The 13,076-nt window shown below is 42.4% G+C and overlaps 1 protein-coding gene across 5 annotated transcripts in view; it reads left to right on the top strand.

The window, feature by feature from the left end:
* Positions 1 to 729: 729 nt before the first annotated feature.
* Positions 730 to 13,076, top strand: part of LOC132979177 (zinc finger protein 521) — an 88,656-nt gene continuing 76,309 nt past the window's right edge. For 2 of the 5 annotated variants that reach the window (XM_061044756.1, XM_061044753.1), the window contains exons 1-2: positions 730 to 1,417; positions 8,347 to 8,400. In XM_061044756.1, coding sequence (XP_060900739.1) covers positions 1,378 to 1,417; positions 8,347 to 8,400 — 94 coding nt within the window. In that variant the 5' untranslated portion in view covers positions 730 to 1,377. Of the gene's footprint in view, positions 1,418 to 8,343; positions 8,401 to 13,076 lie in introns of all 5 variants that reach the window. The other 3 variants (XM_061044755.1, XM_061044752.1, XM_061044754.1) reach the window with 2 other exon arrangements.

Below are 13,076 nucleotides of genomic sequence, written 5' to 3'. Positions count from 1 at the left end.
CACGATTATAAAAAAATCATTTTTAATGAGAAAATTAAAGACAAAAAAAAACCCATCCTGTGTGAAAATTAAAAATGAATGTGATACATTGTTTTAGTCAACCCGAAACAATCATTACCTTTATTGGTTTTAATCTAAGATTTTTTTTATTATTTTTTTTATAGTATTTAAGCTACTTAAAAATATAAACATAACCTAAAAAAAAAATACTCAAATCCATTTTGAAACAATATAATGACAAAAGAACTAACCCCATATGTTAATGAACTGATCATCCCATAGCCTATTTCTATGCGTGCCTTTACATGTCATATATGTCAATAGCTGAAGAGAAAATGTCTCTCTGCTTAACCGTTTCTACCAGAAGGGGGACCAGTCCGTCTGCCGTAGACGGAGAGTGGCCGACGGCGAGCTGAGGCAGAGGAGACGCCAGGGTGAGCAAGCCGACTATGGGTTTAGAGTTCGACTCCGGATCCGGGGACCAGCCGATCCAGCATTCCGCATCTTGCCATGATCCCTAGGATTTTAATCATGCCTCTCTGTCTGTGTGTGAGTGCAGGCAGGCTGACAATGATTTCCTCAGTGATTACGTACAGAGCGAGTCCCTGCGGGGTAGGGGCCCCCTCTGGAGCCATCCTGATGGCTTTGGGGGCCTTGCTTCCATTTTCCATTATTATGTGGACTACCGGAGCGACAGCGCAGTCCAAGACCTTGCAGGTTTGTGATGAGGAGGGAGCTTCCATCTTCTCTCTGCTTCTTCATCCTCTTTTAAGGGCAATTTAGACGTAGACTTAGATCAGATTCCGAACCTAATTCATGATTAGCTGACTGCAGTGAGAAAAGGAAGAGTCTGGAATAGTTTTGATGCAGTTAGGTGGATATGAAGTGAAAAGTGTATTTATCATTTTTCCTCCTTTTTTTGGTTTTGTTGCATTTTTTGCACTCTCACAGGAGGCGTTTTGCTGATGTCTTTCTCACGCGGATGCATTTGAGATGAGAGGCGAAAAGCAAATATTGCTCTTTTATTTCTAAACGAACACCATGCCTGCACGCGTGTGTGTTTTCCCGGAGAATGGAAGCGTATGACGGGATTACTATATTCTCACACTTTTCCCGATACCCAGCTCAACTAAATAGAGTCGCCAATACCGATCGGGCTAATTGGATTTTATAACATCCACCTACTCATCATAAAATAACAGCAAACTCGTGTTTTTAGCGCGCGGCAGAGGGGATAAGTTGCATATTTCTGTAATGCTCGAAAGGCAGCCGCGATTTCGGGCAGTGCAATTTACAGAGACTATACCTTTAGACTATCTCGTCTTACACAAATTATCCGACAGAAACTGAGCAACTTCAGCGTGTTTTTTCTGTAGGATGTCGCGCCGCAAGCAAGCTAAACCAAGATCACTGAAAGGTAAGTGATAAGCCTGTGTTTGCTTGCTCTCAGAACATTTGAATTTTTAACGTCATGACAAGTCTAGACGAGCTTTAAGTGAACTTATCGCTCGCAGAAATGTAACTGTCTTCCCTTTTACGCATTTCCTATAGTGTTCTTCCTGTTGTGCTGCGCATGAAATCGACTGCATTTAGCTACATGTATATATACGTACTGTGGCAAGCAGTGGGGAAAAAGCTGGTCGGCTAAGACTGTATTGTATGATAGTTGAAGTGCAGGGGCAGTGTATTGACAGTTTAGAGAGAGCAACAGTGCAGCGCGTCGCTGGCTAAACATCTGGATGTGTTAAAAGACGCTCGTGGTCGGAACTTGAGCCGTCTGATGGAATGGGGCGCATAGTCACGTGACTCTCCCCGTCTGTGAAACTAAGGAGGAAACATTTTATATTGGGGGGGGGGGGGGTGCTGCTGCTGCTGCTGCGATGTGTACGTCTGCATGCGTGTGCATAATAGTTAAGAGGAATTGGAGGTGAAGTATGTATTGGGTGCTAATTGCATACTTTAAGTAAAAAGTTGTAGCATCTGGATTCATCACTCAGGTTGCTATGTAGCTTGAAAACAACTGAACTTTTTGCTGTTTTTATTACAAATATAATGTATGGGCAGCATAAATAGTAGTTTATGTGTGTAGGCTACAATGTATTGTTTTTTTGTTTTTTTGATACTTTTTTACTGTATTTTGTTTGGTTGTTATTTGAGCTTGCATTTGTTTCCGAGTGTACATGTGTTTGAGAGGGTGAGCAAGGGTGAGAGAGTGAGAAATAGAAATAGAGCAACATGCTTGAACACACACGCGTACACACACACACACACACACACACACACACACACACATATTCACACTCTACTTTTCTCTGTAGCATTTTGGTGGGGGAGCTGCTGGGTTTTCGGGGGGGTTGAGCTCCAGTTCATCTGGCAGGCATTGTATTTTGCTCAGCAAATAATTGTCCACAATTTCACATTCTCAGCTTGTGGTCTGTGGACCCCTTTCTCTCTCTCCCCTTTCCTTCTCGGAAGTCTTCATCTCAAAGGAAGATTACATGGTCTGCGGTAGTACATTCATGCAGCCACCATTTTAAATCAATACCCAGGAGAGGGGGAAATGTGAGTGCATGCACATCTAAAAATTCTTACATTTTGTTTCCAGACTGCTTCTGCTCTATTCACAGTAAACAGCTCTATACATAGATTTTCTATTTTCTCAGATTGGCATTGACTGGTTTTTTTTGGTCAGGTCATGTGACATTTGCAACTCACAAAAGACAAATCACTTACCGTATATATAATTGTCATCTGCCTGCATGCCTACATGCTACAAGTGTGTGCGTGTGTGTGTGTGAGAGAGAGTGTGTTTGCGTGCGTTCAGAGGAACATCTGTCAGGATTTGTGTACATCTATGTCTGCAACAGAGCAGACTAGAGAGTGAGCAAATCAGTATGCAAATGAGGCTAGAGTGATGACATTGTTTGTTTTTTATTGTCACCAAAATTTTAAATTAGAAAAATGTGCCGCACATTACATTTCGACTGGCACGTCTTCATCGCGGCTGCTCGAGCGAAGCAGGCAAGCAGATACGTCACCGATATTTCCTTGTTTAGGATCTGACCCAAAGAAGGCCAGGCAGATGTTATTAATTATTCTTTGTCTATCTCTTTCCTCTGAGACACTTAAGCAGATGTCCACAAAAAAAACTTTCCATGTACATTTTTAAAACAGTTGCCTCACACTGTTTTAGTCACTGCTGCCTTAATGGAATTGTAAAATTATTTGCAGACACTTTAAAGGTTGGGAACAAAAAAGTGCTGCTTGGTGTCTCCATGTTTTTGCATGTGTCCGCATGTGCATTTGTGTGAGCCTTTCTCTGCATGTGCTGTATTTGGCTGCAGAGTTCAGGTTTCACTTTTTATAGGTTGTCTTCTGCTGACTTGAGGCAGTGGTCAATGTGGAAGGGTCTTTTTTTTGTGCAGAAAGAACACTTTGTTCTGCGGTAGGAAAAAATAAACAGAGGTGCCGATGGAACATGGAGGGAAGGCAGAGCGGCATTTTTAGTGACTGGTTTAGATAGTATGGACATGGAGTGAATGTAGAGGAGAGGAGAAAATAATGCTGTGACAGTTGGTACTCTTTTTTTCCCTTGTGTACCTCCAACACACACACCCACTTCCTTGGTATTGGCTGCTTGTGCGAGTCAGAGGTTATGTTTTTGGTCCCATCGAGGAAAAGGGCAACATTACAAGTCCCGTTTCAATTAAGTCTGAGAGACAGATCCGGCTACGTTATTGCTTGGGGGAATAAATGGCACAGGACGAGACCATACATCATTCGCTTATATGCAAACACTTCACCCTAGCCACTGACATTTACTCAATCCAAAGCCTTCTACATTTCTCAACTGTAGGCACATTGTAATTTTGTTTTGATGTGCAGAGGCTTTGGGTCAGCACATTGCCTCAGTCAGTCGTGAGCAGTGAGGAAGGAGGATCTCATTCCAAATCCTGCATGTTAGCGTGTGATGACTGCCACGTTGCCTGTCCTACAGCACTTCCTGAATAATGTGAGGCAGGCTTGATATTTTCATTCGGAGAATAAATGACACTCTCAAGCCTCAGTCCTGATGTGTTCATTGGCTGAGGAGGAACTTTCCACGCCCGTCGTCCGCATATATAAATGTGTTTTCTGCCCCATATACTTTAAGTACAGCAGTTGTCATGAAATCAGCGCTGTGTCATGTACACCTTTAAATATTTGATGCTCATGAGGAGCTGGAATTTGCGGCTACAAGAGTGGACTCTGAGTTTTTCATGGCTTTAAAGGAAAGGACATTCGTATTTTTTTTCAGGCCAAATGTACCATGTTGATTTTTCGAAGCACTTCTTATAAATCAATTAAATATGAACGTTTTTGAGAATTCTTCTGCTCCGGCAGAAATTCAATTTAATTTTGATATCATGTCAGGAAACAGAAATAAACTGGTTTTACATTTTTTTTTACAATCTAAAGGATAAAATATATTTGGGTTTAGTTTTAACCCAAATTTTACATGACAGTATCTGTAACACATTGTCTTTTATGACCAGAGATTCATAACCACTCCCCCTGTCACTCTTCACTGGCACAAGCCTGAATCACTAAAACAGTGTGATGGCACTTTAAGCTCGTTGTTTTGTCAGATACAATCGACTCTTTTTCAACTTTTTTTTGTCAGACATGATCTTAACCAGAACGCTTTCTTTAATTACACACTGCATTCGTTAAATACAAAGTTAAATGTAATAAAGGCCTCTTCTTAATTTGACCAATTAAAATGCAGAAACATACTCTACCCTGCTCTATTTCTTTCTCCCCTGTTAAATTGTCTATTAACAGTTACATCATTCTTAGTTTATAGGAAGCTGCAGTATTCCAGTCTGTTCACAATTAATGATCTGTGGCATAACACCCATTAACACTTTTCTAATGTGACACAAAAATATGGTTAGTATTATCATTAAGGAAATTATGATGGAGCCGTGGAAAAATCCCATTAGCACGGCTGTCAGTGCTCTTGACATGCGGCTCAGTGTGTTGGACGGGGTGTCGCGGGAGCTGGCCGATATCTCTTCTTATTCCTTGGCATGTGCCTCTCTTGTTGTCATGGATTGTCTGCCACATGGAAAAAGAGTTCTGAATCAGAGACAATGATTGATTTCTACCACTGCCGCAAATGAACTGATAAACACTCACCGTATTTTTATCAGCAGGAATAGAATGATTATTTTTTAAAGCTTAATTTGCCATAATTCCATAATGTGATTATTGAGTCATGACATTTTTTGATTTCTACAAGTGGAGTCCTTTTTCTTAATACGTGCTCTTGTGGTTTTACATTGCATGGTGCCATATGAAGGATTACAAATATTATGCAACTTGATTAACATGCTCCTCTATTGCAAATTATTTATGACACTAATCACCAGTTCAAATAATGCTCATTAAGAAAGTTATTCATGTGCAGTGTGTGTCCTCCTCCCTCCCTCCCCAGCCCTAATTGAGGAGGGTTGACCTCTTGACCCGAGCTAAATTGAGTTGTAGTCCCTGTGGCGAGCGTCTCCTTCCCGGTCAGTCAGGGCGGATTACACAGCCATTGTGTTCGGCACTGTATCGTCCAAACTGGCTGTAAGCAGATGAGTCACGCATATCTAGGAACACACTCAAGGCTTCTTTTTTTTTAATGCTCGAGAAGTGCTGTGTGATACCCACACACACAAGCATACACACAAATACGTGGAAACCCCCAAATAAAAGTGCAAAAATGTAGTCGTTTTACACACTCAATTTTCAGTGCAGATACACACTCCTCACTGTATTCTCTTACGCAACAGGAATCCATTTGATTGATGAGGAAGGGTCCAAGCTGCTAAGAGTTTGTCATGTTTTGCTTATTCATGTCTATTGAATCAGTAGTTTAACAAGGGTGTGATGTATCATAGGCTGTACATGTGGTGATCAATCTGTTCTGTTATCGGACTTTTTTTCTTTTTTTTAAATCCTTCATTTTGTTTTTGCTCCTTGTTTTTTCTCCTCTCTGTTTAGAAAATTAATTTCCGCCTAAAAAGAAAATGTGCCGTCTCGGGGATTGTCACTCTCAATATACTGACAGTAACTCTACGTTCATTTTTCTCTGTGTGGCCACTGTGTTAATTAGTGGCCTTTAATGCTGTGCCACTTGTTGGGGGATTATGTTTTTTTCCTGCTCCGCATTTTGAAAATCAAAGGAGCAGCTCTGAAACGGTCCCATGTGTGTTTGGTATTGTATCAACAGAACCAGCATGATTACAGTTTGTCACTGACTGAGTGATACACTGTACCTTGTCAAACATTAATTAACTGATAGCAGTGTTTTATTCACTTGATGTTACAGTCATTATGAGGTGATCAAGCACTTGAGCGTGTATTAATTAAAAGTGTCCAGTATTTGTATTTGCACTGTGCTCTGACTGTTGATCAAATGTCTAGCTAGCGTAAAACATCACAGGAGTTTGCCCTTACTTGACAGCTCACCCTCTATAATCACTCCTGGCTAGCTATTAATTATTTTGCAGACAGGTGCAAATGAGAAAAGAATTTGCACTGTGATGGAAGTTGTTTACTTTAAATGACAAAACTTTTAATAAGTTCACAGTGGTGACAAATCGCTGCAAACGGCAGTAATGTTTAAGTTCTTATGGCATTGTGAATTTTCTGCCTGAACTGCCTCATCTCACCAACAGGGACGGTAATCAAAACAAAAACTCGGGCTCCCACCACCAATCTCTGATAGAACCATGGGGGATTTATTAGGACCCCCTATCCCTGGCCCATTTAAATGGCTCTAGATGCAAGGCGCACAACAGTGCTGGAGAAACTCATTAAACTCTCAGGGCGTCAGTCACTAAGGCCTCCTTTAAAAGGACAAGGTTTCTGTGTTGGCTGATGCAGCCGTCTTTGGCAGCTCAGAGGGATAAACCTATGGTGTTCAACTATATTTATTCCACCACTTTTAATTGATTTTGTTAATTAATTGCCTGGCACATGACAATTTGTTTATCATATTTTCTGTGAGCTTGAATTGTTCCCAAGATAAATATTTCTGATCAGAGACATTCTCATATGCATAAGAGTGAAGCGTGGCATTTATTTACTTTTTCAAATAAAAGCTTCACTTCCTTGGGAATTTAGTTTTGGCTGGACAAGGCCCGACTGCGAAACATACTTGCTCCGTCGTTTGCCATCTTCACAAAAAAAAAAAAAAAAACAGCTCGACACTTTCCTCTTCATTTCTCACTGAGGTTTGACACCCTGGTTGACACTGACTCGTGCTCCCCCGAGGGAAAGGCTTCTGCCACCATAGGATCCTGCCTTAATTATGCAAAGTACAGGATATTTTGTGCGATTTTAAAAGTGCGCCAGTTTCTGCTTTGGCAGTCGCTGCCACACTCCCCTACTGGGAGGTCCTGTCAGACTCCCCCCTTCCTCTTTGCCCAGGAAAATGAAAGGCTAGAAAGAAAAGACATAATGGAGAATGCATTTCAACTGCAGGGGTGGAACGCAGAGGCGTAAGAAGTCCTCAGTGAGACCCTCATTTTACATGGAACAGGTGGGAGACTCTTTTGTTCTCTTCCCGCTGTTAAAATCCATTTCATTTCTTGTACTTGACATGCCACAAGGAACTCTCACCAGTTTTTGAAAGGCTCCAATGTAAAAGGTTCCTGCCTTTTTACTAAACAGAAGTCGTGTTTTTCAAGGCTGTTGCTGTTGTCAAAAAGTCAAAAGTGGTTTAGTTGCCATGCACCTAATGAGTGCCGATCAAGCCGTCACTATTTTGTCAGCCATCCTGTTAAGAGCAATGCACTTAGTCGCTGCTTTGGCTGTTATGATATGTACTGTGAATATTTATTTTTTAAATAAACATTCCCCTTTCATTCAGTATGAATTACGGTCAGCTTTAGTGCGCGCTACATTTATCTAGAATCTACAAGTCTTCTCTTTGATACCCATCTCATTTAGCCGTCCCAGGCACCACACAACCTTTTTACTAATGCAGTCATCAAGGTGTTTTTTACTTGGTCACTGTTGATGTTGGGAGGACGTTTCATGGGAGACCTTCATAATTCATCAAGTCATTACCCAGTCCAATATGTTATTTACGTGGGTGGCTGTTTGCCTTGTTGCCAAACCTCATACATATGAAAGGCTTGTGCGGAGTCCCAAACTACAGGTTGAGCTGTCGAAAGCTGTTGAAATCTCATGGCGTTTCCATACAGAAAATCTCAAAAGTAAATAATAAAAAAGAAGCCAATCTCAACTTGTTTTTCCACTGTTAACTGTTTCTTTCCCTCCTTTTCTCCCCCTTCTCTTCTCTGGCAGTAGAAGACAATGTGACAGAGGACCAGCACAGTCCTGGGCAGACTGCCATTCCAAGCGGTAATGCTTCATTTCATATTTCATCATTTTCGGCTGGAAAGTGGATCATGTGTCTGTGTGCGTGTCTGTAAAATCTTTGTTCCCTTCAGAACTATATAAAGTATGTATTTCCTGTTTTTTGAGGTTTCCGCGTGTATACTGCATGGTTGCATTTGTTTTTGTACAAGTCGGGCAGAGCCGTGATGGTCTCTTTCTTTGTTTGTGTGTTTGTGTGTGTGCATGCTTACACGCAGGTGCGCTTCCAGCCGTCCTTGTGTTTCTGTGTGTTCCTGCCGGTTTTTTTTTTTTTTTTTTAAAACTCTTTGTTTCCCAACCCTCTGTATGATGTAGAATAGAGCTACCCAGATGAATGTGTCCTGTCTCAGCGCGTGCCATTCACAGTGGCCCTCCAGGAACAGAGCGGTAATTCAGGTCAGGCTAGCAGAAAGCCCCCTATGAATGAAGCCTGCTCCTGATGCACCACACTGTATATTTTCATTTCATTTGTCTCTGGTAAAGGTTAAGTCTCAGGCGTAGTTATTTTAAACCCGATATGGATGGCTTTGCCCAGCAGGCTGGGGACCACGGGTACTCCTAGGCTGCCATATTAGTCCAGCATTTACCCATGCCTTTCTGTGTGACCCGCATGCACGATTCTGACTTTTTTAGCAGCTTGACCACTTTATGATTATTTCTGTTTGTGATCTTTACTTAAACCAAGGCTTTAGCGTCTACCATGTAATTAGATGCCAGTGAAAGTATGCAGATTTGAGATTCTTGAAGGTTGCGGTCACATTGGTCCGGCTTTGTTTGATAGATCAAATGTGCCAGTAAACATTTTTGTATCAATTTAGTCCTCCTCGGAAAATGTGTATCAGTGGCTTTGTTAATGTGTATTGATAGGTATTGCTGGGTGGTTCTGGGGAAAGAAACTGCCTTCTTAGCCCTTCTAACCCCAGCTCAAGGGGATGAAGGACTGGGCATAAAAAGCAGACTTGCCTCAGAGACCTCCTGTCATCCAGAGCCAAAGTAGAGCTAATGAGTGTGCCTGATTACAACGACCCCCTCAGACACACGAATCTCTCCTCTCCTCCCCTTCCCTCCACCACCTCCATCTCCAGAGTGAGGGGAGACAGCCGCCACATGATCGATGTCTGCCTGTGGAGAAATCAGGAGGGCGCACAAATTAATTTCTCACTTTCCTCATTTGACTTCGTCTGACTGATTTATTTTTTAACCCCCTCTCAGGATGCAACTCGACGAATGGTCAATGAGGAAAGCGATGTTTATGGCAGTGAACTTTCTAAGACGCTGGAAGATTCCTAATGCTATTTGCCAATTTGACAGTTCCAACTTTTGAAAACGTTTCCCTCTGTAGCCGTACTTCATCCTTACGGTTAAACTGCAGCCCAAGCAATCTCCTTTTTTCTTTGGGGCGACAAATTGAAAAGCAGCGGAAAAAGCTCACCTGCTTCTCATGCATCAGCCACTTTGACAGACGTGGCCACAATAGCCATTAGACTCCTGACAAGCTAAGGGCTTAATCAGACATGGTGTCAAGATCAGCCTCATAAGTAGACCCCCAGTTGTGCTCTTCTGTGACTCTGCAAGCATTCTGAGCGCCCTGCATCCTGTTTCACATTCTTGTTTGATATGTGGCAAAGCCAAAGGAGAAACGCTAACAAAAGGGGCCCTCTAAAAGACAGACAGTATTATGCATAGTACAGAGGGGCTGGAACAGTATGATATCTGAGATTTAATGAGGCAGTGTGCTTTTTTACACAGAGAGTGTTGAGCAGGCTTAAGATCTGCAGCTTGGCTTTACCACTGCGCTGCCTGTGTGTAATTATAACCACATGCTCCCTGCTTTTTCTTCTCTTATATATACATCCCTTTATTTCCCCTTCTCTTTCTATTTTTTTTGTTGCTCTTGGCTATGTCAGATGGAGGCAGTTTCTTTTTTGGAGAATAGTGTCATCTCTGTCACTGTGGAGTGGACTGGGAAAAATAGAAATGTTCCAGAGATCTGAAAGTGCGTCTGGGTGGAAAGGTGCCGTGGCGTAGTGTAGAGTAGCGCAGTGTAGTGGTGCGGCATCTAAGACTTGGGCTCTGGCTGAGGTTGAGGCTGCCCACAGATCAATGTACTGCAGGGCTCAGCAGAGCAGGAAGAGGAAAAGGACTCTTTCACTCCACCACTTCAGAAAATCATACTCTCTATTATTCATTTCCTTTGATGTTTTACTGCACTAATGGCATAGCAAGGCGCTCCGTTCAATATTATCACTCCCTGTGAGATAGCGAGTGAGACAGGGTGAGAAAGGGAAAAGGAACATTTTGTATGTTCAAATGTTTCTCATTTTGATCCCCGTTTTTTTTTTTAATGTGTTTTTTTTTTTGTTTTTTTGTGATGCAGACAGTATAGTGATGGATGAGAGCGTCTGTGTACCTGTGATTGCATGTGCAACTTCACGTAGTACTCTCCTTCTGTAGTTCGATGGCACCCATTTGTTTTTCTAATTTGATCTTTTTTGCGTCGTATCATTTTCATGAATTTACTGCATGTTTTTTTGTTTTACGAATAACAAGGTGAGAAATATTTTCTTGTCAGCCCGTCCCTTTGAGCTTTTCAAGCATTTAGCATTTTGAGAAACCGCTTTTGACAAATGTGATTTCTAATCTACTTTCAAATTTCAATGAATCATGCATCAAAATATTAAACAGCAATTAGTTCTTATTATGAATATCTGGGACTTGAAGCAGATAAAACAAATGACATGCACCAACCATATGAACACAGACACACACCCCCCCCCCCACACACACACACATTTCTTGACGATCGTTAACAATCTGGCAAGTGTCAAACTCACAGGCTCGTCGTTGGATCATGACACTCTTTAATGGTGGGGGATCAGTAGATGTGACGGTCTGAGTGGAGAGCCCAAAATCCCAGCCACACAGAGGAGGATACACTCGGAGGCACATGTGGCATTAGAATGTAGTGTGACCTATATATGGCGGGTGCTCTGCAAAAAGTTTTTAGATTTTTAAATAATGAGGTGCCAGCAACCATGTGAAGGTTATTCAATCTTAATGTCCTCCTATTTCTGACAGCCTCCCTCACTCTGATAAAGGAGCGCGCTCACCTTTGATCAGGCCCGCCGACATGTGTCGACAGAAGCTGCTCGCTGGTTAAAATAAATTCTTAATTCGAACTTGGGGGTGGGCGGTTGTAGGGTGGGTTTGCAGAGGAGGGGGCATCATTGAATCAGGATCTCTGGGAAATGATGGGGAAATGAGGAGATGGGTGAGCGGGTAATGATGTTTTTTTCGACACCAAGGCCATTCACTGCACAAAGGCAGACTCTGATTGAGGTAGACATAATGTATCTACAGGCAATGAAGAACATAGCCCTCAGTGATTTCACAGTTTTCCTGGTAGTTTTGGAGCTATATTTGCGTGAATCTCAGTTTAAAACACTGACATCCCTCACATGTTGCATTTCAAAATGATCTTTGTAGCCACGGCAACTTACTGGTGTCTCTTTTCCCAGTTGTAGGCGTTACATTTCTTCTCCTCTGAGGTTAAATGTTCAGGGTTAAGAATAGGATTACATTTTTAGATCAAAAAATATTTTAATTTCAGGCTTTGCAGTTTGGCCAGAGTCTTGTCTTTATGCTTCACCCCCCCCCCCCCCCCCCCCCCCCCCCCCCCCCATTAAATATTCCTGTACATTCATGCCCTTCCTCCTCTCCCTACGGTCAGTGTCTCCACCTGTCTCAGTGTGTGGGCCAGGCAGTAGGGGAACAAGTGGAGGCTCCCCTGCTAGGGACCCCAGGTCCCTGGTGGGGCTAATGGAGCAGAGAAGAGAATATCAATTAAAAGGTTATAAATATTTAAGAGCAGAAATATTCAATAATATAAGGGTGGGGGGTCCAGGGGACTCTTTAAGTCCCAAGATGAAAGTTGTGGCATGATAAATGTCACCAGGCACCATTAGAGACAAGAGTGTGTCTGATGGATTGAGTGGGATTGAGACCGATATTAATTGCCTCTAAATATGTCAATCACAATTCTGATATCCATATTTTATTCGTACAGTTTTCATGTTCTTCCGATACTGTAAAGACCAGAAACTCAGCCCTAATCTTTATTTTATTCCTCATATGAATTGTCTCTCAGTGTGCTCTATGGTTATCTTGCACAGAGATGACCTTATTCAAATATGGACCAGCAGTCAATGTACTTTCCCACCTGTCATTACCTTCATCAAATCAACATTATTAAGCTGATTAACACTGTTAATAAGGTGTTGAAAATTCTCGATATGCCACACATCTCCACCCCGTATTCCACATATGATTGTCAGCCATTCCAAGCATGCTGCTATTGATCTGCTGTCCAGCCTGTAGAGACTGGTAGAAGAGGATGTCCTGATCTGATGGATTACTGTATGAGGCCCAGAGGCACAGGAACCTCAGTATTGACGTGGCTCTTTAATCCCAGGGTTGGACGTGACCTTGCCGTGTCAACTCCCCCCAACAAACCAACCCCCCCCCCCCCCCAAACATGAAGCAGTTTACACTTCCAGCGCCGCATCACAGTGGTGCACCGGAGGTCACTCAGCTCGACCGAGAGCACTGACCCAGCTTGGTTTCGCTGGCAGTGGAAGCAGAAACTTGTCACTTGAAACAAG

This window comes from Labrus mixtus, chromosome 8 (genome assembly GCF_963584025.1).
Source record: "Labrus mixtus chromosome 8, fLabMix1.1, whole genome shotgun sequence".
NCBI lineage: Eukaryota > Metazoa > Chordata > Actinopteri > Labriformes > Labridae > Labrus > Labrus mixtus.
The sequence above is the reverse complement of the archived record's forward strand: the minus strand, read 5'-3'. Positions and strand labels throughout refer to the sequence as shown.